The following is a 25,434-nucleotide window of genomic DNA, read 5'->3' as shown; positions in this document are numbered from 1 at the left end:
CCTCCAAGTTTCAGTTGTTCATTGAATTCTTCATACAAATACTAGCAGCCACGCAGACTAAGAGAAGTAATTCAAGAACGTTTAAAAGGACAAATGAAAGGAAAATCAAGGACACAAATATTGCTAAATGGATACGAGGAAATACTGGACACAAGTATAACTCCACAAGGAGTATTGTTTGAAGAAAGACACACTTGTGTGTTCCACGCTCAGGACATGTTGCTTATAGGTGGTGCTTCATGCCACAGTGTGCTAAATCCAGCACAGACACAGTGTACCAATAGCAGTTAAAAACTGATACTAAACGTTTTGGGGGGGAGGGTATAGAAATCTAAAAATTTTCAACAAGGTTAAACCAAAATGTATGTGCCCATCTGAAAAGTAAGGAAAGAGACTACTGCATAGCTGTTAATTAATTACCCAGTACCATTAGCTAAAACTATTGGGTTTGTTGAGCTTGTTGCCTGTTTAGAAACAGAGGAGTGTCCAGGCTGGATCAGACCCAGTATGCGTTTCACTGAAGTCCATTTTCAGTAGCAGCCAGATTGATCGGTATTTCTGTTCTTTATAAACCAAGCTACCCACCATTAAAAAGTTCACCCATCAGGTGGAAAACTTCCAGTGCCAGCCCCAGTCTGAGAGGATTCAAACCTGCATCCTAACTTGGATGGAGGAACCTCCCCCCTTCCAGTGGAAGTAGGCATCGGACAAAATGGATTGAAGGATTTGTGTGCCTGGGAAGTGAGCTCGCATGGCAGCGTGACTGTCCACCTCTTGTGGGAATACCCTGAGACCTACCCCACAAATCTTTACAGCAGCTCACGTCCCTGAGACACTTAACGAGCACTAAATCACGAAGTCTTGTGACCTTTTTTAGCTTTCTGATGCACTTAGCTTTGACCTCTTTTCTGTACAGACTATGATTTCTGTCATAGTTTTCAAGAAGGAGTCTTGTAGCAGGGCCACACTCATGGCTAATCATTGGAGCACCTGGGGGAGACAGGCTGAGGAGCTGAGAGCCTCCACTGGAGGGGTGCCTTCTGTCTGGGTCTCCCTCTCTGTGGACAAGTGCTTCAACCATTAGGCTATTTGCACAAAAGGTGCCAGAAGAGTATTTTAAAAGAATTAGCCAAACTTGGTTCAGTTACCAGACAGAAGTGCCCAGGTTTAGGAGAGTGCTCAAGGCTCTGGATCCTGAGGTTGCTCAAACCTTTTCCTACATGCATGGCAGAGGTGCCTCTGGGGTGGGGTCTGTACCTGCTGTTTCAGCCCCCATTTTGTTCATGATATCCTCCCCATGTGGCAACAGCCACTTTGATAAACAGGACAATTTACTACAAGGCTTCTGCTTTCCCTGCTTCCATGGTTTTCATAGAAAAAAAATCATGGCACTAACAGTCCTAGTTTATGTATACTCCATGCACTATTCAGCTAATACCTGCAAAAGTGGGTGTTGGGCAGCCCTGTGATCACAGAATTCTCCCCATGACTCGAGGTCCTCATCCCTCTAGTACATGGGGGTGATTACAGAGCCACTCTCCTGCTCGCTTCCAGGCTACCTATTCCCAGCTTTTCCACTTGCCCGCTTGTCTCCAGTGACCTGTTCTGAATTAATTGCTCCACTACAACAGCACTCTTCAAAGTAACACTTGAAGCCATCCATGGAGAAGCACCTCACTCCACTTATTAATGTTTATTAGTGCCAAGGCCTGTGGCTTGTACGACTGATTGCAAATCACTCCTTAATGTACAGATGTGTGCTGCAGAGTCTGGCCCACAGTGTGTGCGTACTGTGGTTACTCTTTCTGCCACGCGTTAAAACTTGCAGATTTGGGAATTTTTTAGTATTCCTGTTCTCTGTACAGAGCCATAGGAGGAAAAGCCTCTTCCAGTAATTAATTTCCTGCTGTTCTCTCTGCTTTCCTGTTTAGAAACAATACCTGTGGTCTTCTGGACTCAGTATTTTCCCCTGGCACATCTCTCTTCTCCTTGTCAGCATCTCTGTCAGCCTCTTTGCCTGCATCCTGGTCAGTTGACACTGTTTCCCTGGCTCAAGCAGCAGCTCAGCATCTCCTGGTTGAGCCAGAGCCGCTTTCCTAAAGCATCTCTTGAGTTCCCCAGCACATATTACAGCTGCGGCATGAAAACAGCAGGTAGCCAGCCTTTGCTTTACAGGTGGCTGATTGTGACACTGGGACTTAATAAAGTAGGAGGTGGACAAGATATCGTGGGGGTGACTAGAAGTCTTTCAAGTGCTAATGGAAGTGGCTGCCACTTAGAGGTGGTCAAAAGCACAGGTTCAGCTGTCCTGAAAAGTCAGTCAGGTTTTGTGTCACAAGTCATTATTTCCTTTGGTAACTTATGCCTCTTAAACAAAATACAGCTAGCTTTTCTGCTGAGAAACAGAAAATTCATCCTAAAGAGCAATGATTTCACAAGATGAAAACTGCAGTGCCTGTCAGATTTCCTTCCGATTAAGTCTCCATGATATCAGATCACATCAGCATGTATTTTAGGTGTGCAAGAAACCCCATGGACTTTTGAAACGACTATGTGCTGCTTTGGGCTGCACCAGATTTGAAGTGGGGAGGGGATGAAGCCAGGCTACATAGAGATGAGCCTAGGGGTGGCGTGCCGATGTCGGGGGCAAGATCAATAGCCCAGCTCAAGTGCATCTATTCCAATGCACGCAGCATGGGCAGCAAACAGGAGGAGCTGGAAGCTGTTGTGCAGCGGGACAGCTATGACGTAGTCGCCATCACAGAAACATGGTGGGACGACTCGCATGACTGGAGTGCTGCAATGGATAGCTATAAGCTCTTCAGGAGGGATAGGCAAGGAATGAGAGGCAGCGGGGTGGCTCAGTACGTCAAGGAGTGCTTTGATTGTATAGAGATCGATGTTTGTGACGACAGGGTTCAATGCTTATGGGTAAGGATGAGGGGGAAGGCCAACAAGGCGGATATCCTGCTGGGGGTCTGTTATAGAACACCCAACCAGGACGAAGAAGCCGATGAAGCATTCTACAAGTGACTGGCAGAAGTCTCACAGTCGCAAGCCCTTGTTCTTGTGGGGGACTTCAACTTACCAGATGTCTGCTGGAAGTATAACACAGCCGAGAGGAAACAGTTCCGGAGGTTCCTCGAGTGTGTGGAAGATAACTTCCTGACACAGCTGGTAAGGGAACCTACCAGGGGAGGTGCGCTGCTTGACCTGCAGTTTACGAACAGAGAGGGTCTGGTGGGTGAAGTGAAGGTCGGAGGCCGTCTTGGGCTTAGAGACCATGAAATTATAGAGTTCTCAATTTTTAGCCAAGTAAGGAGGGGGGTCAGCAAAACCGCTACCACGGACTTCCGGAGGGCAGACTTTGACCTGTTCAGGACACTGGTTGAGAGGGTCCCTTGGGAGACAGTCCTGAAGGGCAAAGGGGCCCAGGAAGGCTGGACATTCTTCAAGAAGGAAATCTTGAAGGTGCAGGAGCAGGCAGTGCCCATGTGCCGTAAGAAGAGCCGGCGGGGAAGATGACCAGCCTGGCTGAACAAGGAGCTTTTGCTGAGACTCAGGGAAAAAAAGAGAATTTATCACCTTTGGAAGACGGGGCAGGCAACTGAAGAAAAATACAAGGACCTCGTTAGGTCATGCAGAGAGGGAATTGGAAAGGCAAAAGCCCAGCTAGAGCTCAATCTGGCCACGGTCGTGAGGGATAACAAAAAATGCTTCTATAAATACATTAACAACAAAAAGAGAGTTAAGGAGAATCTCCATCCTTTACTGGATGTGGCGGGGAACATTGTCACCAAGGATGAGGAAAAGACTGAGGTACTTAATGTCTTCTTTACCTCAGTCTTTAATAGCCAGACCAGGTATCCTCAGGGTATCCATCTCCCTGAGCTGGAAGACAGGGATGGAGAGCAAAGTAGGCTCCCCATGATCCAGGAGGAAGCAGTTAATGACCTGCTATGCCACCTGGACACTCACAAGTCTATGGGGCCTGATGGCATCCACTCAAAGGTGCTGAGGGAGCTGGCGGAAGAGCTTGACAAGCCACTCTCCATCATTTATCAACAGTCCTGGTTAACAGGGGAGGTCCTGGACGAATGGAGGCTTGCCAATGTGATGCCCATGTACAAGAAGGGCTGGAAGGAGGATCCGGGGAACTACAGGCCTGTCAGCCTGACCTTGGTGCCCAGGAAGATTATGGAGAGGTTCATCTTGAGGGCGCTCACAGGGCACGTGCAGGACAACCAAGGGATCAGGCCCAGCCAGCACGGGGTCATGAAGGGCAGGTCCTGCTTGACCAACCTGATCTCCTTCTATGACCAGGTGACCTGTCTAGTGGATGAGGGGAAGGCTGTGGATGTTGTCTACCCGGACTTTAGTAAAGCCTTTGACACTGTCTCCCACAGTAATCTCCTGGAGAAGCTGGCGACTCGTGGCTTAGACAGGTGCACTTTTCGCTGGGTAAAAAACTGGCTGGATGGCCGAGCCCAGAGAGTTGTGGTGAATGGAGCGAAATCCAGTTGGCAGCCGGTCACAAGTGGAGTCCCCCAGGGCTCAGTTTTGGGGCCGGTCCTGTTTAATTTATTTATCGATGATCTGGAAGAGGGGATCGAGTGCTCCCTCAGCAAGTTTGCAGATGACACCAAGTTGGGTGGGAGTGTTGAGCTGCTCGAGGGTCGGAAGGCTCTGCAGAGGGATCTGGACAGGCTGGATCGATGGGCCGAGGCCAATTGGATGAGGTTCAACAAGGCCAAGTGCCGGGTCCTGCACTTGGGTCACAACAACCCCAGGCAACGCTACAGGCTTGGGGACGAGTGGCTGGAAAGCTGCCCTGCAGAAAAGGACCTGGGGGTGTTGGTTGACAGCCGGCTGAATATGAGCCAGCAGTGTGCCCAGGTGGCCAAGAAGGCCAACAGCATCCTGGCCTGTATCAGAAACAGTGTGGCCAGCAGGAGTAGGGAGGTGATCGTGCCCCTGTACTCGGCACTGGTGAGACCGCACCTCGAATCCTGTGTTCAGTTTTGGGCCCCTCACTACAAGAAGGACATTGAGGTGCTGGAGCGTGTCCAGAGAAGGGCGACGAAGCTGGTGAGGGGTCTGGAGCACAAGTCTTATGAGGAGCGGCTGAGGGAACTGGGGTTGTTCAGTCTGGAGAGGAGGAGGCTGAGGGGAGACCTTACCACTCTCTACAACTACCTGAAAGGAGGTTGCAGAGAGGTGGGTGTTGGCCTCTTCTCCCAAGTGACTAGTGACAGGACAAGAGGAAATGGCCTCCAGTTGCACCAGGGGAGATACAGACTGGATATTAGGAAAAAGTTCTTTACTGAGAGAGTGGTAACACAGTGGAATAGGCTGCCCAGAGAGGTAGTGGAGTCACCCTCCCTGGAGGTATTCAAAGGAGCGTGTGGATGTGGCATTGTGGGACGTGGCTTGATGGGCATGGTGCTGTGTGGTGGGTGGTGTTTTGTGTGGTGGTTTTCGTGGGTGGGTGGGGTTTTTTTTGTGTGGTGTTTTTGTGTTTTGGTTTTTTTTTTGTAATGGTTGGACTTGATGATCTTATAGGTCTTTTCCAACCTTAGTGATTCTGTGATTCTGTGATTATGTGATTCTATGAGATCTGCAGAACCACTGTGTATCAGCTCGCTGATGGCTAGTCACCTTAGTTTGAGGCCAGGTATAGCTTTGAGACCTGGAATAAAACTATGTCATTCAGCTTTCTTTTTGTCCTTTGATACGACATCATTCGTAACTGGAAAAGTGAAACATTATCTGCCAGCAAAGGATCGGATCCTCCTCCCATCTGCACCGGTGGGTGCTGTATACCAGCTCTCTGTATCTGAACCCCTAACAACATTCAGCATCAATGCCAAGAAAAAATTGCTAGAGTATGTTAGGAAGTAAATAAGGCGAAATCATATTCTGGACAAAAGGGCTCAGAGGCAAAATGACGGAGAACACACTCAGTGCTCCGTTCATTTTGTGTCTGACAGCTTCGCAACTAACTGCCAGATGTAGTCCCACTTATTTCACTGAACTTACATCAATTCATACTAGATAGATAGAACTCTGTGCTCTGAAAGAAGGAAGGACCACTGTGATAATCTAGTTTGTTCAGTTAGCTAGGGCTTCCTACACTTCTTTCTTCACCTGAGGAAGCCTAACCTGTGAAAGGAAACGGGGATCTTAAAGCTAACAAAGAAACAGAAACAAGCTGTGACAACTTTGTCCTTTTCAATAAACAACTCTTGCCTCTTATAGCAATCTCTTTCTCACGATGACCATCATGCACAGAGTGACAAATGCATAAAAACAAATCAATTTGTCTGGAAAACATACTGAAAGCTACTGCTTTAACTCCAGTGACAGCAGGAAATTCATTGTCTCATCCACTCCTGACTGTGAAGCTCTGAGCAGGGCTGAGTTTTATTCTCCCCTGTTCAGGCAACATGCACAGATTCTCTTGAATAGTATTTTATATTCATATTATATCCAGGTTAATCTTTGGTGTAATCCCTTTGAAATGGTTCCAGGTCATGCTGAAATTGCTAGAAATTGAATTTGATAGGAACATAGTATGTAATTCATGCTGGTAATATTCTTGCTAATAAAAAAAAGGGAAATATACTGTGGATGTAATGGCCTTTAGCAAGACAGATTTACTGGGGGCAGCAGGAGGAGCAGAGCATTGCCCTGTGCTGTGCACAGGCTATTGGGTTTGTGGCAGGGCAGCGTTATATTACCCACCGCACTCTCCCTGCACGGTGCGTTTGGTCAGAATTAATTTGGTGCAGTTACATAGCAATGGAGCTGAATGTGCAAGTTGCACTGTGGCAGCTATATCTTTTAATTTCATTTTTGCTCCCTTTCCCCTTTGACAAAGAGAAGTGGTTAAGAGCAGTAACCACACCAGTGGGGAGCAAGCCCAGCCCAACTTTGTGATGCAAGGCTGCATTTAGCAAAACTCCTCTCAGTTCTCCACTTTGTTGGGTTTCTGTCTTTGGTTCCATTTTGTAAACCAGTTACTCATAACACTTCATGTGGCTCCAAGAGCAAAGTTTCTAGAAGTGGAATGTGGAAATAGATCCATATGTATCCATAAGCAATTACCTCAGATGATGATTAATGTGTTGTTACCTCTCACAACTGAGCAACATGGAAGTACAGCCTTGTCTTCCTGCTCTGACACTGACTAGAGGGAGTGAGGTCCCCTGGCTCCGGAGTGTGGATCACGGCGGTGGAGGGGGCAGAGGCACTGTGGTATTTGTGTTCTCTGCAGCTCTCTCCTTGTGCCATACTGCGGTCTCTGAATTGCTTTGTCTTTCTTACAAACTATCTCTAGAGAAACAAGGATAAATGCTCCATGCAGGAAAAGGAGGAAAAGACTGAATAGCTCTTGCAGACCCCTTTGGATTCACCAGCTGTGATACCTATCACCAGAAGGGACTGGATTTGAGGGACACAGACGCACCCTTCTCACAGCTGGCAAAATGCACAAAGCGTTCAGCTGAGTAGGTTGCCAAGCTGACAAGAGCAGTCATTGCACATGAGAAATCATGGCCTTCCACAAACCAGACTTGTGGCTCAGACAGGTGCACTCTTCTCTGGGTAAAAAACTAGCCGGACGACTGAGCGCAGAGAGTTATGGTGAATGGAGCGAAATCCAGTTGGCGGCCGGTCACACCAGCGGAGTCCCTCAGGGCTCAGTTTTGGGACTGGTCTTCTTTAATATATTTATTTATTGATGATCTGGATGAGGGGATCGAGTGCTCCCTCAGCCAGTTTGCAGACGACACCAAGTTGGGTGGAGTGTTGATCTGCTTGAGGGTCGGAAGGCTCTGCAGAGGGATCTGGACAGGCTGGATCCATGGGCCGAGGCCAATTGGATGAGGTTCAATAAGGCCAAGTGTCGGGTCCTGCACTTTGGTCACATGAACGCCATGCAACGCTACAGGCCTGGGGACGAGTGGCTGGAAAGCTGCCCTGCGGAAAAGGACCTGGGGGTGTTGGTTGACAGCCGGCTGAATATGAGCCAGCAGTGTGCCCAGGTGGCCAAGAAGGCCAACAGCATCCTGGCCTGTATCAGAAACAGTGTGGCCACCAGGCATAGGGAGGTGATCGTGCCCCTGTACTCGGCACTGGTGAGACCGCATCTCGAATCCTGTGTTCAGTTTTGGGCCCCTCACTACAAGAAGGACATTGAGGTGCTGGAGCGTGTCCAGAGAAGGGTGATGAAGCTGGTGAGGGGTCTGGAGCACGAGTCTTATGAGGAGCAGCTGAGGGAACTGGGGTTGTTCAGTCTGGAGAAGAGGAGGCTGAGGGGAGACCTCATCGCTCTCTACAATTACCTGAAAGGGGGTTGCAGAGAGGTGGGTGTTGGTCTCTTCTCCCAAGTGACTAGCGACAGGACAAGAGGAAATGGCCTCCAGTTGCGTGAGGGGAGGTTCAGGCTGGATATTAGGAAAAATTTCTTTACTGAGAGAGTGGTGAAGCATTGGCACAGGCTGCCCAGGGAGGTGGTGGAGTCACCCTCACTGGAGGTGTTCAAGGAATGTGTGGACGAGGCATTGTGGGACATGGTTTAATGGGCATGGTGGTGTTGGTTGATGGTTGGACTTGATGATCTTACAGGTCTTTTCCAACCTTAATGATTCTGTAATTGTCTGATTCTGTGATTCAGACAGGGAGAGAGACCTTTGGGGTCACAGCAGCAGCTGCGGTCCTTCCACCCCCTGGCTCCTGGCAGGCAGGGAGGCTGCTTCCTCAGTCATCCCCTAATCCAAGCACCTTCCCAACTGTGGTCTCCCATTCTGCACACCCAGTCCATCATGTACTCCTTCCCACGTGGCACAGTGCTTTAGTAGGGCGACGTGCCTGTGAGCACAGCAGGCTGCAGGCAAGGAGCAGCATGCTCAGTTTGCAGGAGCCCCAGGGACCTGCTGGAGCACCCTGAGCAGCACAGGGAGGGCTGGGCCTGGGAGGGCCCTTCTCTTGCTGCCACAAAATGCAAATTTCCTGACTCTGGCTAAAAAAGCCAGCTCTGGATTCCTGCTGGTCCTATTTTCCTGTCTTGAAGTGATATCATTTAGACAGTGATAAATAAAACAAATCTGAACTCCTTGTCCAGCTGCTTCTTTTCCCCCTGCCCTTCCATGTATTTCTGTCCTGCTTCTTAAAAAGCTTGACAGCTGTATTTTAAATATCAATTCTTATCCCCACAGTGCACAGTATGACTCTATTATACAAATTCCAGTTCTGATGACTGAGGCATTCTGATGCTGGTGATAATTCTTCACTTATTAAGACACTGGAATTGAAGTTTTCCATTGTATTACATCAGGTGATTTTTTCATTTTTGAAAAATTTTCTTCTAGAATATTTTACTGAGGATGTAAGTGAATCAGATGTCCTACATCAGCTATTCCCTCATCTGCAAAACTAAGCCTTACAGAGGTCTATCCAAATAATGGCAAAGAATCCAATGTCTGATATGTGCTGAGCATGCACTGCAACAGAGGAAAATTTCTTTCTACTTCCAGGTTATAACTCAACAACAAATAAAAAGATGGTGTTGACCCTTTTAACATGTGCTAGCTATAGAGTTGGTCTAATTGTAAAAAATCTGATTGATAGAGTTATCATGTTTGTTCCAGAGTTATTGGGTTAAGATATTTGTTACATATAAATGACTGTGTTGTTTTTATGAAAATATTATTCATAAAAGCACTATTGGTAGCACAAACAATACCACATGCAAAACTATTACTACTGGTTAATATTTTAGACACTTCATCACTCCCACAGTATTTTAATAATCTTAAAGCCCACACTTCCATTTTGCCTTGCTAGGGTTGCCTTACCCATGCTTACTCGTGTATTTCTTCAGAGTTTACTAGATTCTTCTGATTAGCGTAAAAACCAACACGTGCCAGGTTCATCATCCCACACCTGCTACTGGGCCACTGTAGAGTAACTTGCAGTAGAACAGTGGTAGGGTTACAGACTCACAGATTAATTTCTGTATAAAAACATAGATTTAGAAGAGATGTTTGACCTGTTTGAGTTACTGGGATGGGCAGTAGGGAGGCTTATCCCCCAGTCGCATATTCTGACAACGTCACAGCAAGAAATCTATGGGCCATGGCTGCTTCCAAACTAGGATCAGTTGTGTTTGTCTGGCTTAAAGGAAAAGTATGAGGCAACAGGCTTGTCTCTAACTTACAGAGACCACATCATTAAACTTCGGCAGAGTGCCTACCTAGGCACTAAAGTACAGAGATGATAGATTATATTACCATTATACTCTATAGCATATTAACAAGAGCCGTGTACTTTGCAGAGTGCATGGGATAGTAGGTACTATGTTTGTACACTGTGTTCCTTGGTAGAGTAACCATTAATCTTTTATCTATGACTGAAAACTTCTTCCAGCTTTAGATAATATCTGGCAATGAGTACAATGGGAACATTGCTACACAGGCAGTCTGAGATTATCTCCAAGCTGCAGTGATGGAAAGCTGAGATGACATGTGCTGTTCCTCTTGGTGTTGTTGATGCACGTATTGATTTTCAACAAGTCCCCCAAAACAATGATTTGAAACTCAGAGTAATTTTGAAAGTATGCTGTGTTCTGGAGGATTGTCTTTTTCTTTTTTTGCAATGGCACTATATAAAGAGTATTTCTAGTCAGAGGAAGATAGCTCAGTCTATACAATCCTTACCTTGCCAGTATGATCAATTGCTTTCTTTGGGGTGTATAGAGGGAATATGAATTTTCAAATTAATAGAATCATTAATCATCAGAGCTGATTAAGAAAACTAAATGCAAATGTTGACCACAAAAAAATGAAAATGTGTATGTTTAAATGGTAATTGGCTCTGTAAAAGTGTATTAACTGCAAATGTTGATAATCTATGTATAAAGCCAATAAAATTATAAAGCTAGAATAGGCAAAGGGAAATCAAGATAGACTTTTTAGACTATTTTAAAAGTCAGACTTGAAAAACTGTGTTTTTCATAAATAAACAGCTGTGTCACTATCTAAGAAAGCATCAGATAATTTAAGTTTCTGATCTTATCCTGCCTTTGTTACTCGGGCAAACTTTCCAGTGACTCCCATGTGGCTCATGCTTGAGGGAAGGCCAAAGGAACTAGTCCAAAACTTGGCAGGTGATTAGGAGTGACTGTCTGCACCTCAGCGTCCAGGGTTTCCCAGGCAGAAATGTAAGCAGGGCCGGGAGGACACAGGCACAGCACAGATCTGTGGCTCCAGGCATCCCTCAGAACTCTACAGTGCTGAAGCCCCGACCGTCCTCCTGCCACAGTAAAAGGATGCATGCGAAGGGGCACAAGCCTGGAGAGCGGTCCGTACGGCAGGGCTTTCAGGAAGGATGCCAGAGCCACCTGCAGTGCAGGAACCAGCACCAGAGACACACGTGGAGAGGCCAAACACACATCAGATTATTTAAAAAGAGAACTCTGCAGCCATTTTAAATTAAACTGGACACTTGGGACCTGTGCCAAAATGTTTGTGAGGCTGCTTCTCCCAGTGCCTGCATGCTTTGCAGCCTTGGAGGAAAATGAGCAGTGCTCCCGCTCACCCCTGGCAGGATTCAGCTGGCCCAGAAGCTGGGCAGGACTCTTCCACCCTTCTGCATAGGTGTATGGCTGGCATTGGGGCTGTCCCCATCTCCAGCACCCAGGCTCTGGTTTTCACACTGCTTGCTGCCCTTTTCCTACACAGTATTTTTAACTAATTATTTCCCTTGATACCTGACACCCTGCTGCAAGATTCAGTCCACTAGCATCTGTGTATGGATACCAGCATGTCCTAGCAAGTGTCATGTTTGAAAACAAAAAGTTAGATTTGCATGCTAGCCAGTGGGCACATCCATTTTCCAACATTAATATTGCAGGTTGGGACAAGAACTAACAATATGCAGACACCACTGTGTTTGCCTACCTGTGCCCTCTTCCGTCAGGTTCGGTGTCAGGGCCGAACGTTATTTCTCTTCCATAAACAGCTTTCAACAGCCTCTTTAAAAAAATTATTATCACATAAATAATTGCATTTGAATGAAGGCTGGGTATATGTACTGTACTGCATTCATTCAAGACAAAAGGAGACAGATAAACAAGTGTACCATCAGATAAATCTCTGAGAAAAAAAAACAAAATAGACAAATGTATATTAATTGTACAAGTTGAAAATCCTTTGGATTTTGTTACACAGGCATTTTATTTCCAAACATAGAAATTCTCTTTTATGGATTTTTTAAATGTGTAATATACATATGCTAAAATAACTATTATTGCATTTTATCATCAGAGAGGGCTTCAAAATACTGTGATGAAACTGGAAACTGGTTCCGCCATCCTGAGAGCAACCGAACTTGGTCCAACTATACCCTGTGCAATTCTTTCACCTCTGAAAAATTGAAGGTATGCTACAGTTAAAAAAGCAGTGATTGTTTGGGAATGGTTTTGGGCTGGTCTAGCAGTAAGGCATATGAGAGAGATCAGAATAGTTCTCATCTTTCAGCTCTATTTGTTGCACAAGAATTTAATAGCATTGTCCTCGTGATTTTAGCTTATTAAAATTATTTGATGAGTGCTCAAACCTAAATATAGGTTTGCTACAGGGTGGATAATTTAGTAGCAATTCATGTAACAAGTTTTGCAGTATTTTTCAAATGCATTTTTTAATTCCTATGATTTTCCCTGAGTGTCCAACAGTTATAAAATGATCCTTTAGAATTTCAATTTTGCTTTCTGTAACAAGTATCTTCCAAGCTGTTGATGTCTTCTCTGCAGGGCTAGAAATATTAAGGTAAATTAAAATTATTTTTCTTAAGTAAAGAATATCACCCTGTACTCACTCCCTTTGAAAAGAAGTATTTATGAAGGTACCATTAATCCAGAAAATCCTACAAGCCTGAACAAATTTAACAGTTTGACTGAAGCCATTGAGGCTATTTACAATAATGATTTAAGCATTTGCATTAATATTTCCAAAATGAAGTTGCTAAGCTGGAAGAAGAAAACTGAATAGAAAAGCACCAAAAGAAACAAGGAGAGATAAATCTGAGAAAAGCTTAAAAAAAATTAAGTTAGGGAAGCTCATGAAAACAAACATATTTCTCAAATGTGAGTGGAGCTCCAGGAAAATCTGATTACAGATTTGTGACAGAATAATTTGTGACTATTTGGAATTGTGGAAGGAAAAGAGGCAAAAAATTATTTGATTTGGGCATTATGTTGGAGGATCTTTTTTTATGCACCCAAAAAGCAGTATGTGGTTTTATTTAGCAATGATCCAGCCTAAAGGGCCTTGGAAAAGTGTACTGGACTTGGCAGGAAGTGAATACTAAAAGTTTTTGCATCATGAGGAACCATCATGGCAAAATGGGACTCACCTACGCAATAAAGAGAGAATAATAGTAACAATCTGAGCTCACAGAGGCATTAAATGGAAGCACCATAAAAATATAATTTTTCCAGATGTTGGCCCATGTAGGGAGGCAAAAAATGTAGTTCTGTTACCTATTATCCATGCCTTCCAGAAGAACTGTTTTGAACATCATTCAAGCAAAGTGCAGATAGAACACAAAGGAAAATTATACGTACATCGAGATTCTTCTGAAACAAAAAATGATGGAAAATGCAGAAAGAATCTATCTTTACAGAAATGCCAAGTTAGATTGTGACCTTTAATCCAAGTCTTCAAAAACAGGAGTATGCTTCATTTCTAGACTGTTTTCATGTACCTACAGATAATATAATTAACTGAGTAGGAAGTATTCCTAGTAGGACTAGCCCAGGATGACAAAATCTGCATAAGCTAAAAATTTGATGAGTCAGGGTGTTATAAGGCCTATATGTCAGAAGGGACATGACAGATCGCCAGTTCAAGGAGTGCAGAAATTAATAAAATAGTTCATTATTTGTTTGAAGTTAACTGGAAATACCAACATGCTATACTTTTGAGACAGATCATTTAAAAACAAAAATTATTGAAGCCAGTTCTTAAAAATGTGGTGGTAGACCATATGCTTTGTTAGCTGACGGTTCAGTCCATTCTGATCTGTCTTTGTTGTTATATATGGAAAGCTTTTTTGAGCAGTTACCATAGTAAGTTTACATGGAGTAATCAGAAATGCTATTGCTGAGTCCCAGATATACAGTTAACCTGATTTAGCAGTTGTATGCTGAAAGGTAGATAGTTTGAATAACCAAGAATCCTCTGGGTGCATGTAGACTTGCATGTAGCTATCTGGAAGCCTTTCCTACTTCTAGCTGTTTCAGGCTAAGGGTTGTATACAAGTGAGGCAGCAAAACGACATATTTTGAACAGTTCATCTGTAAAATAAATTCAGACTTAAAAATTATGTCAATCAAATATCATGAAAAAAATAGCAACCACTTGATATGGAGTGGAAGAAATGTCACATGCACACAGGTAAAAACCTCTCCCCCTACTCTGTATTCAGGAAGTTGTTTCATCTTCTCTGCACTCTGGTCTTCCCTCTCTGAGGTTGCTGGTGCTCTCAGAACAAGTTGTCAAGCATTTGCACTCACTAGCAATGTTGTGGTTAGTCTTTGTGAAGGAAAACTGGCAGACCTAGGGTATTTGCAGTAAATATGCATAGATTTCCGTAATTTGGTGAATGATATTTACACTCAGATCATGTCTGTTCTATATAGTCGGGATCGTGTAAATGTGACTTTGGTTTAAATCCGAATCAGACCACCACCACTTAGGTTAATGAAAGCAGGAGCTGATTCCAAAGTTGTAAAATGACTGAAGAACAGATTAGATAAGAAGAAGTGCACCTTTGCTAAGAGGAATGGCCTTGTATTCTGAATTTTATTCATATTTGTTTTCAAATGAAAGTTTAAAATTACTTGGGAACACCAAAAAAATATGAGTGACAAAACTTAGGGCTACAGAAAGCAGTTCATCTAATCGTTGAAAAAAGGAAAATTGCTCATGCATAACAAAAGAAAAATGAATGAAGTGGAGCTGAAAAGAAGATAAATCCAGCAAAGAAACTGAGGCCTGCTAGCTAGTCTTTTTTTCAGGACATGCTGATACTATATTAGTGCTTTCAGAAAAAAAAAAAAGCAATCGTGAAGCCTGGCATGCCCTTTAGCCTCCTGCAGTCTTCTGACAGCTGGGTGATGCTTAAGAGCTTGGCTGAGACCAAAGTATGACATTTAAATATCACAGCATTCTGCAGCCCAGGTGCTGTCCCACGATTTTGTTTCACTATTGGCATACAAAATATGGATAGGCCTATCTTAGATTTCACTGCTATTAGTCAAAGTGAAAGCCCAATTATCTGTTCGTGCATACTGGCTTCACAGCACTGTAGGACCATCTATTTGCCCAATAGCAAGGTTCACGCCAGTGTGAACCTGAATTTGTCTCAGGGTGTGCTGTTCTACTGTGGTAGGAATTGAGGATAATTTTCATCTGTTGCTTTCATGACTCTGTTGGCCTTAATCATAAGCCCCCTCTGACTTCTCTCCAAAGGGGAGAATCCCAGCATTTGTATCCACTTGTCATAACACAGCTACTCTACCTCAGTTATTTTAGTTGCCACCTTTGCACTTTTCCTAGCTCTGCCATGTCCATATGCCGTGGACACTAGAAACACACATGCATTTAAGATGTGCGATGTAAATTTTAATGATGTCCAGTGCCTCAGTGCCTTTCCTGATGATATCCAGCATTTTGCTGATGTTTTGGCTGTCATTACACAGTAAGCCAATGATTCAGAAAACTGGCCAGGATGACTCCAAGATCTCCTTCCTGAGTTTGGTTTCCAGTTCTGAGTTCAGCATTGTGTAGGCAGGGTTTAGATCATTTGTCCCTAGGTGTATCACCCCACTTTTTTCTGTATTAAAGCTCATATGGCATCTTCTTGTCCCCTCAGCTATGTGAGGCCCTTCTGGAGTCCCTCACTGTTATCTGGAAGACCTAAGTATCACCTGGAAACTTAGAGATTTCTCTGCATCAGGTCACTGATGAATATGTTGAGCAAAATGCCATCCCCAATACCAGTCCTGAGGGCACCTAACCACTGACTCATCTCCGAAAGTGGCCATTAAGCTTTTGCTCCCTGTTGTTTAAGCTGCTTTCAAACCATAAAAGCTTTTTTCCAATCCTGCAGCAATCTATTTTCTTTAGTGATTTTTTTTTGCGTGGAAACTTGTCATGGGCTTTTTGAAAATCCAAATGTATTATGTCTGCTGCGCTCTCCTAGAGCTTAGGAAAGTTAGTGATGCACAGTGTGAGCAGGGATCTCCCCAGTTACTTCAATGCAGCAGAAACAGATAAACTCATGTAAGAAACACTTATCTCATCCTTAGACCATGAGTCATGCTATTTAATAGATTGCTGATATTAAAAGTATATTGAAAAAAAACCTTTGAAAGAAAAGAAATACAAAATGGGAGGTTGATTTTGTAGATTCTTCCTTAATGAGAAAAAAACCCAAGTGCCTACAAATTGTTCATGTTTGCCTTTTCTTTTTGTTAATTGCAGATGGCGTTCATACTTTATTATATGGCGATCGTTGGCCATGCTTTGTCTATAACATCCCTGTTGATTTCCTTGGCAATTTTCTTCTATTTCAAGTAAGTGTTTCTTACAGACACTCTCTCTTCTTCCCCTGAGGGATCTCAAGTGGTAACCAAAGAAAAACTTGGAAGGGGACATGGTAGTGAGAAACAGCTCTTCTGAGTGCCTTTTTATACAATCCTGGTAAAAAAGTCTCAGCACAGGATCCTCTCACCAATGGGACATCTCCCAGTGGTGTGTAGCCAAGATCATGCTGTTAGATTTATCAAGACTGGTGTAAAAGTGCAACCCATAGGGAACTGGTGTAACTGGGGATGCGGTAAGGCCCTTCATTCACCAGTTGCCTATTGTTTGTTGAAGCGCAGGTCCAGCCCCTGGCAGGTGCAGTGATTGCACAGGGCAGCGGCTTGGAGCCCCCAGCTCCTGAAGGACAGGAATACCATCATCTGATGATGAAGGACTGAGCTCTTGACTTCAGTAGGTGCTTACAGGACTTCGCACTAAGCGTGAATCTGGCACTAGTGTGTAGCCTGTCATCAGCATTAAAAAGAAAAACAGTGATGTGCTGTATCAGAACTTTAAAGGAGACTAAATTGTTATTCACTGAAAGCATTGCAGCTACTGTACAGCAACTTAACTAGAGCGTTTAAATCTTGTCCTTTAGTGAACCTGTCTGCACACTATTTATTATAATGTGTCTGCAGTGAAGGAACAGAGGGAGCTCAGATTTGCCATCAGACATGTAGTCACAGCTTCAGTCGCAATCAGTAGTGAAGGGCTGTCTGGGAACAGTTTTCCAGCTTTACCTGGATAAAGGTTTCCAAGGATACAAAGGAGTATTCCCCACACTGCACACTTGGAAACAAAGTAAGAGTAACAGAAACAATTACAAATGCTTCTGAATAAATAACACACACAGTTATAACCTGAGGAACTTTTATTGCCAAAAAACTTACCTCATTCAAGAATACAGAACCCCCCCAAACTCTTTGAAGGATGCAGTATTCTTTGAGCAGGCAGGAATACAAGGAAAATGGAACACCAAAAAATCTTTTTTTCTTCAAAAGCTTCTTTACAGAATTTAAGAAATAATAGTTGCACAATAATGGCAACCTGTAGTAATTAAAAGTCCATCTCTGTTGTCATTGTAAGAGTATACTGTTTCAAGATTGTAATTTAGCCTGCAAGAAATTATTTCAAGCTAAAATTATGCCAGAACACAAATAGGCCTGTGTGAGAGTATTAGTAAGGTTCTTTCTACATGAATGTCAACAGATTCTAGCCTTTGATGTTATTTCTTTATCGTCACCCTCATAGAAAGATAAATTATATACTTTTGTATATTCATCAATCTATTTCAGCAGCTCAAAGACATATTTGCAATCCAGAAGTGTAGAATACTTCTAGGGATTAATTGTCTTTCCAGCAGACAGATGAAGAGCATGACTTTTGTATACAAGTCAGAATTTATAATTTGTTTTTATTTGGTTGATGTTTCTAGAAAAATGAAAGCCAAAAATAAACCCTTAAATCTCCCAATTCAAATTTAACAAATACATCAAATGCATTTTTTTCAGATCTTAGTGACCAAAATAATAACTGTGAATTATGAACAGGTTCTAAATGAATACCTTCCCACTCATGCCAAATCATGTATGTATATATGCCTTATTTTCAAAAAGGCAAGGATTCATTCTCCATAGAGCCTTTATTTTCAAAATCAGTTTTTCACACTGAAATTTCCAAGTCTGAAAAGAGAAAAATTGGTCATTTTTTCTATTTCTTTATCTTACAGCCTTAACTTAAAACAAAGGGTATTTCTGTAAACATTCAGCTATTCTGTCACCTGTAAGGCCAAGGAATTGCAATGAAGTACACCCAGTGCATTTTCTATCCTGACCATTTAGTTTTAAACATTTACTACAACTCCTTTAGTACAGAGTTTTTATGTGTCTAAACTAACTGGCATTTATTAAGTGTCTCAGAATTGGTACGTTTAATGTTCTGCAGCATCAGTGAAAAACTTCAATGCCATGTGACAAACTACATGCTGGATTGTGAGATATCATCAACTTCGTTACGTGAATTTCTGAGATGTATATTTTTGGCCACAAATACACATATGAAGATTTGTAGAATTAATCAGTACATAGCAAACACAAAATTCCAGCTTATACATGCATAATAATTGCATAAATTTGGGGATAAAAAGAACCCCTTGCTAAACCCTCACCTCTAGTGCAAAAGGGATGGTTGCCTTGCTCTAAAGATCTGCAGTGAAAGGTGCTCCACAAAACCCCAGATACTTTGTGCCAGTGCTTAAATCAGTTCTAGCCTCAGAGTCCCTGTATTATTTAATCTAAATCTTACATGATGCACCTTAGCCTATTTCTGGTCCCAATTTTGATCTGTATGTGCTGCATATCGATCGATATGTTCAGGTTGTGTGCCTTCCAATAGTAATTTTCTTAGTAACATTATGCAAAGCTTCTCCCTGGTTACTTCATGTGCTGCTGGTCCCTGGAAAGGTACATCATAGATGAGGGTGTCCATATAGTCTGGAAAAGGGTATGCTTAGCAAATTGAGAAGCCAGAAGAAGCTGGCATAAATCTTAGGGCTATACAGTTAGATGTCTGTGCCTCAACTGTCAGACAGGAAGGGTAGTAAAAGAACAAGCCCCCAACATCACCACCACCAAAGCTGAGTCTAGGAAACATAGGAAAATGAAATGTTTGGACTTTGCATAGACTATAAGAATCTGTAAGATTACAAGCTCAAAATAGATGGCTCCAAAATACAGGTTGTGAATTCTGCTAATTTCAAGAGAGGCAGCTTGATGAGTGATTGTGATAACGTGCAGTAATCAGATACAGAGATAGCTAGAAACTCTGCCCAATAATCTGATGAATTCCCTTCCCATCTATGTAAAGATAAAGAGCTCAAAACCACAGGAACAGTAATGCTTTGAGAAAACTGGGAAGAGCACAATTTAATCTGATTTGGAATCCTATACCCAGGCTTCAGAGTTCTTTGGGACAGTAAAGACAGGATCTGGTTAAACTGGCTGCGCAAAATGGACCAAGAAGGTGAATCCTTGCAGCAAGCAAGGCAGGATCAGGCTGTCTGACTCACTCTTAACTCTGAGTCACGGACAACGCACAATCCTGACCGGTCCCAGGCTGCGCTGAAAGACTCATCTTTGCAGCCTTCCAGACAGTAACACACCTCCTCCTCTCTTTCCTCCTCCACTTCTCCTTCCCCTTCCATGACTAATACATGACACAAAGGTTATAGGAAGAAGTAGAGAAAGGAATTAAAACAAAGCGCTGCAAAATGGGAGGACAAAGAGGAAACCAAACCATTATCATAAGAAAGTGAGAATAAAGCTGTATAGGAGCAGGGTTCATGTTACCTTCAGTTGTTTTCTATCATCTGGCTATGACAGCGATAGATTATTTCACCTTCAATAGAAGGCAAGCTGTCAATCGGACAGTCAATCAGATAGCAAGAGATGGTTTCAGGGCCATATAACAGCCTTTGGCTGTAGAGGCAGCAATGAACAGCTTGCAGAGGTTGCTGTTTCCCACATATAAGTCTTTCCTGGCAGAGATTTATTTTCCTTTCAGCTTTGGGTGTCAAGATTCATAATGATCTGGCATCACAGATGTTGCAGTACTTTTGGAAGGGAATACTGAATCAGCAGTGACGAGCATCACTAAGAAATAGTAACACATAACAGGAGTCAGAGTATTCATGAAGTAGAGTGTCTAACAGTTACATGTATCATCACATTATTGCAGTATTTTTATAGTTGCAAACTGAGACCCCATTATCTTATATGATAAAATACAAAAGAAAAAAGGGACCCCTAGCTCCAAATCCCTTCCAAATGAATTATTAAACCAAAAACATTTCTATAAAGACAGGTGGGGAGTACAATAAGTCTAGATTTGCCAGAATAATAGACGGTGTGTTATGGATGCACCTGCAATCTAATTGTTGCCAAGGCTTTTAAAGGGAGTTGAAGAAGGATAACGGGTGGAAAGATAATTTGTGAAAGTTTGTTGGGAGTTTTCCCCAGGGGTAACGGAGAGCATGGTAGAGAGCGTGAAAATAATTTGAAAACTAAACAAGTAAGTAGGAGATGGAAAATAACTGGCTGGGTGTCAAAATCGGTATTCTCGGTATTCATGAATGAGAAGAAATGACAGATTCACAGTGCAGATCTATGAAGAAAATAATGCTAAAAGCTCATTGGAAGTCAAAATATCCTATATGCAATAGAGAAGTGGAGATAGGAACTCAAAAGTAAGGGTGACTCTGTGAATAGATAGGAGGACCTATCTCTGTCAAAGGAAATACAGGAGACATAGGATAGATGTGAAACACAGGGGAACCACGAGAAACACAGGAGACTCTGAAACTCTGAGACACAATTGATAGAGGCATAGTGACACAAAAAAGTTTTAGACCCAGATCACTGGCTTAGTGATGCCTTCTTCCATACTGATTAATGAAACAGAGTAGGGAACATACAGAAAGATGGATGGGGGGTGACAAGGACCCTTCAAAAACACCATGAAGGAAGAGGACCAGGAAGAGAGGTAAGAGAGGTCAGAGAAGGAGAAGGTTACAGGTGATTGTCAAAACCACCAGAGAGGATGAATCAAGTAAGGGTTTTGGTTTTGCTAGAATGTTCTCCTCTCGGTGTGGACCAAGTCAGGCAGGTGCTTATACCAGTTTGATGGCAAACATTGACGGTCAAATTAAAAAGTGAGAGTGTGGAAATATATGCTTAATGATCCAGATGGGTCTTTAATATGAAAGCTGGAGTCAAGGAAAAAAGTTGGGGAATACTGAGAGGCAAGTAGGAGAGCAATGCAGGAGTAAAACTAAGAGAGGAAGGCAGGCAGGGAAAGGAGCTTGGACAGCCAATGAACACAACATGCAGTGAAGAACAGTCCAATTCAAAGAGGAGTAAGACTGGCAAAAGTCAAGCAGAGCAGTGAGGAAGGACAGGAATGGGAGTGGAGGCACATGTACCTGGCAGAGATGATCACAAAAGACTGTCTCTCTGTACCGGTAGCCATGTAGAGAGGCAGCTGGAGAAACAAGGGTCTACAATTCTGTGACCAGGAGCTGAAGAGGCTGCTCTAAGTAATAGGGAAATTTTTATTTCTTGGGAACAGGATTGGCATCACACCAATCCTTTTCCTAGGACCGCAAGAGAAAGACAGGGGGAGATGGGCACATGATAGTGTCCCAAGAAAAGTGGGCTCAGTAGCATAGGCAAAATATAGTGATGGAGAATGGGGAGAAAGGAAGTATCAGGACTGAACAAACAACACCAGAGCTTAGGAGCTGAAGAGGAATGTTAGACTGGATTTGTGATGGGGGCAAATACAGGTGGAGTAAACACAAGAACACAGTGTAGGAAAAATAGCTCCAAAGAATGGTCTGTTTTGCCAAATATCCTGTCCTACAGTGGATCAAACTGAAAGTGCACCTAGCCCCAGTCTGGTGCTCAACAGCTGCCAATAGCTGATGCTGAAGGAAGAATATAAAATCAGGGCAAGTGCAAAGAGATACTCTAATTCCTAGCCCCTGGGACCTGCATCTCATGGACATCCTGAACCAAAGAAGGTGTCTTGGTAAATAAGGAGGTTAACAAAAGTGATAAGCATTGCAGGATAGTGATTACCATAACCACAAAGATGACCTCAAGCTGAAGGAAGAATTCCATCCAATGACTCAGAAAGTAGGTGTAAGGAGAACTAAGTGGCAGATGACCAAGCAGCTAAAAAAGGAAAATAAACAAAGAAAGAAACAAGCAAAATAAGCAGAAAAGAGTTCAGTTGGTTAGATTAGCTCTCTGTTTTTAAAGAAAGTGCATTCTGCATTAGCCTCTACACGCAGAGCATCAGAAAGTCACAGCCTGTGCTCCGTTCCAGGCTGCAAAAGACTCCTGGTGCAGAGGGGGAGGCTTGCCTCAGTGAGACAGCAGTACTTGCTCTTAGCTGTTTTTTACCTAACAGTTTTGCCTGCTTGCTCTCAGTGATCACTGAATACAGACATCACAGCATTATCTAACAACTCCATGATTGCCTTTCTGCAGTCACCTCCTGCCAGCTCCAGGCTGTGCTCCGGGGCATGGAGCGCTGCGGGGCGTTGTTCTCTGCATCAGGTGTAGCAGAGGAGGTGCCATGAGGATTTGGGCATGAATTAGAGAGGGAGATGGTTCAGGTCTGGAACTGCAGTCATGATTTTGTTGCACAAGAATCCTGTGAACTTCTCGTGTGAAATTCTGCTACCCACAACAGCAGAAATCCTACCCTCTTCAAAATCAGCCATTTAGAAAAGATTGTTGCTCCTTCTGAGCAGGAAAACAACCTCTTCTGGTTTGGGATCTCAGCTGGAGTTAGAAACATGCAGGATACCAACCCAAATCCCCCTGTAATTTAAGGAGATTCCTGCCCAAAGTTCCCATCCTGTCTCACCACTAATTCCTAAAGTAGCAAATAATTTTAATCTGAATATTTGAGAAATTGAGTCTCCAGGGACCAGTTACTTATAAAGCACTATTCCTGATGTTCATTGCTTGTATCACATGCATCTAAATTCTCAGGGTTCTGCTTCACCACTTAATACCTCTATTACCATGAAATAAAGAAAGGCATCAAGGGCTGAGAATGTAGCCACATGGCTCTTTACAATATGGTCTAAAAAGCATGTGGTACTAAACAGGTGTAAAAACAAAACCAACAATTTGTCAGAGGTTATGGTTGCAATGCAAGGCATGTATTTTCCAATTACGCCTTGCCAAAAGGCATTCTTGAGAGACTGTTGCCAGAAAGAGCTTGTTAAAGTGACATCAGAAGAAAAATACTAATTTACAATGTGTTCTACATATTTTTCAGGAGCCTCAGCTGTCAAAGGATAACACTACATAAGAATTTGTTTTTTTCTTATGTTCTGAACTCCGTGTTTACAATTGCCCACCTCATTGCTGTTGTGCCTAACCCGGGCCTTGTAAAAAGGGATCCTGTAAGTACTGCATGACTCCTCTCCATCTTAACACCCAAGTAAAATTACTACAGCCACGCAGAAACCAGACATTCCCTTTCACCAGTTAATGACAGCCGCCTGGTAAAACATGCATGGAGGGTGCAGATTCTGAGAATTTCACTTAACATTGCTCAGATCTTTCACTAAGCAATAAAAATCTTTGAATTTGGTACAAGAGGGAGAAGCCTCAGACTTGCTCCAGCCGGCCCATCCGTATAAATATGTGTCAGATCCCCACCACTCCTGTGTCAGATCCCCACTGCTCTTGGCACTAACTACCTGACACTTCCCTACAAAGCCCCCAAAAGGAAAGGTGCTCTTGGGGGCCGCCTGTCCTTTCTCACAGACACACACACTGGGGAGGGGCAGGGATAGAGAGGAATATGGCTTTTTTCAAAATCGCCCCAGAAGATCTGTTTGCTGCATTTTTTTTCTTGGGAGGTGGTAAATCAAAGCAATAGCTTGCTTCACTGCTCTTAGATAGAGATACAAATTGTGCCAGCCTCTCAGCTGATAAATATGTATGGCAGATCTCAGTCACCCAGCACTGATCTTGCTCTCTAACAGAGCAATCTCATTGTGCTTGCTGTCGTTAAAGCAGCCCCGGCTGATGTGAAATTAATGCAAGCTTGGGAATCTCTGAAGTTATATGTCACAACAGGGATCAGCTTGTCTTCTAATAAGATCGTTCAATTACGGTTCTAATTTTGTGAAAGCAATTAAACATTACCACCTGATATTTTCTGATCACGTGTGTGTCTCTCAAATGTGTGCTGGTTAAGTAAGCTAATTAAAGCTTACTGGTTAAATAAGCTAATTAAAGCAGGAAATATATAGACTAAAGAAAACATCACCAGTTCCAGGGACCATCTGGAGATTAAAAAATAGAAGAGCAAAAGAATGATTAAAAAAATCACACATTTTGTTTCTCCTTACTGCATAGCATCATACCTATGTAGCCTGTGCAAAAGATGCAATGAAAATATGCTTGATATTTGAAGATAAAAAGCTGGCACATGATATCAGGCACCTGAATTGAAGCAAGATCATTATCTCAAGGTTAAGAGTGATACTTCCCGACAACAGAAGTAAATTATCTGAAGTGCTTTAAACTAAAAGCTCAGGCCACGGCAAGGACTCTTGTGCTCTAAGATTTCGTTAAAAACCTGTGTCTAATGCCTTTGGGCTGGATCTTTATTTGAAGTGAAATCTTGACCCCAGTGAAGTCATGACACAGCTCTCAGACACTTTGGTGGATCCACAGGAGCATGCTGAGCATCACCTGATGAAAAACCCAACCTCCATTGCTACAGCAACAGACAGTACAGAAATGACATAAGTGGTTACCTCTGGAGGCTGTGGAGTCCCAGAGCAGTGTGGAGGTTCATGTATGCAGTCAGCTTTCAGGTCTTGGGCTGGACTATGAAGAGAACCCTTAGTGCTGAATACAGTCACGTAAATCTCCCAAGCTGGTGTGCTTCCACTGATGTTACTGAATATAGCTGTGTACCGAATACACCAGCTGCAAACCTGGCAGCCGCTAGTTAGCTAAGCACATGCTTTGCTGAGCAAAGCCCTTGTTTTGTACTTTCTTCTTCCAAACCAGATTTGCATGTCTTTGACTCAGCAGTGAACTGCTGTCTAGACATGAGGTCCAAAACTTGGGGCCAGAAGACCTGGGGTTTCCCATTTTTGTTCTGCAGTCAAGTATGGGATGAGGGTACACTCACTGCTTGATCTTGCCTCACTTTCTAGATTTCTCTTCCTCAAAAAAAAATCAGAAAA

At 43.1% G+C, this 25,434-nt stretch overlaps 1 protein-coding gene across 1 annotated transcript in view; it reads left to right on the top strand.

Annotated features, from left to right (window-relative positions):
* Positions 1 to 25,434, top strand: part of CALCR (calcitonin receptor) — a 78,328-nt gene that overhangs the window by 14,860 nt on the left and 38,034 nt on the right. Inside the window, exons 4-6 of the mRNA XM_059818986.1 lie at positions 12,327 to 12,439; positions 16,548 to 16,639; positions 23,502 to 23,628. Of these exons, the coding sequence (XP_059674969.1) occupies positions 12,327 to 12,439; positions 16,548 to 16,639; positions 23,502 to 23,628 (332 nt within the window). The remainder of the gene's footprint in view (positions 1 to 12,326; positions 12,440 to 16,547; positions 16,640 to 23,501; positions 23,629 to 25,434) is intronic.

The sequence above is a fragment of the Gavia stellata genome, chromosome 6 (assembly GCF_030936135.1).
Source record: "Gavia stellata isolate bGavSte3 chromosome 6, bGavSte3.hap2, whole genome shotgun sequence".
Lineage (NCBI taxonomy): Eukaryota > Metazoa > Chordata > Aves > Gaviiformes > Gaviidae > Gavia > Gavia stellata.
Note: the sequence above shows the minus strand (reverse complement) of the source record. Positions and strands in the feature narration are given on the sequence as shown.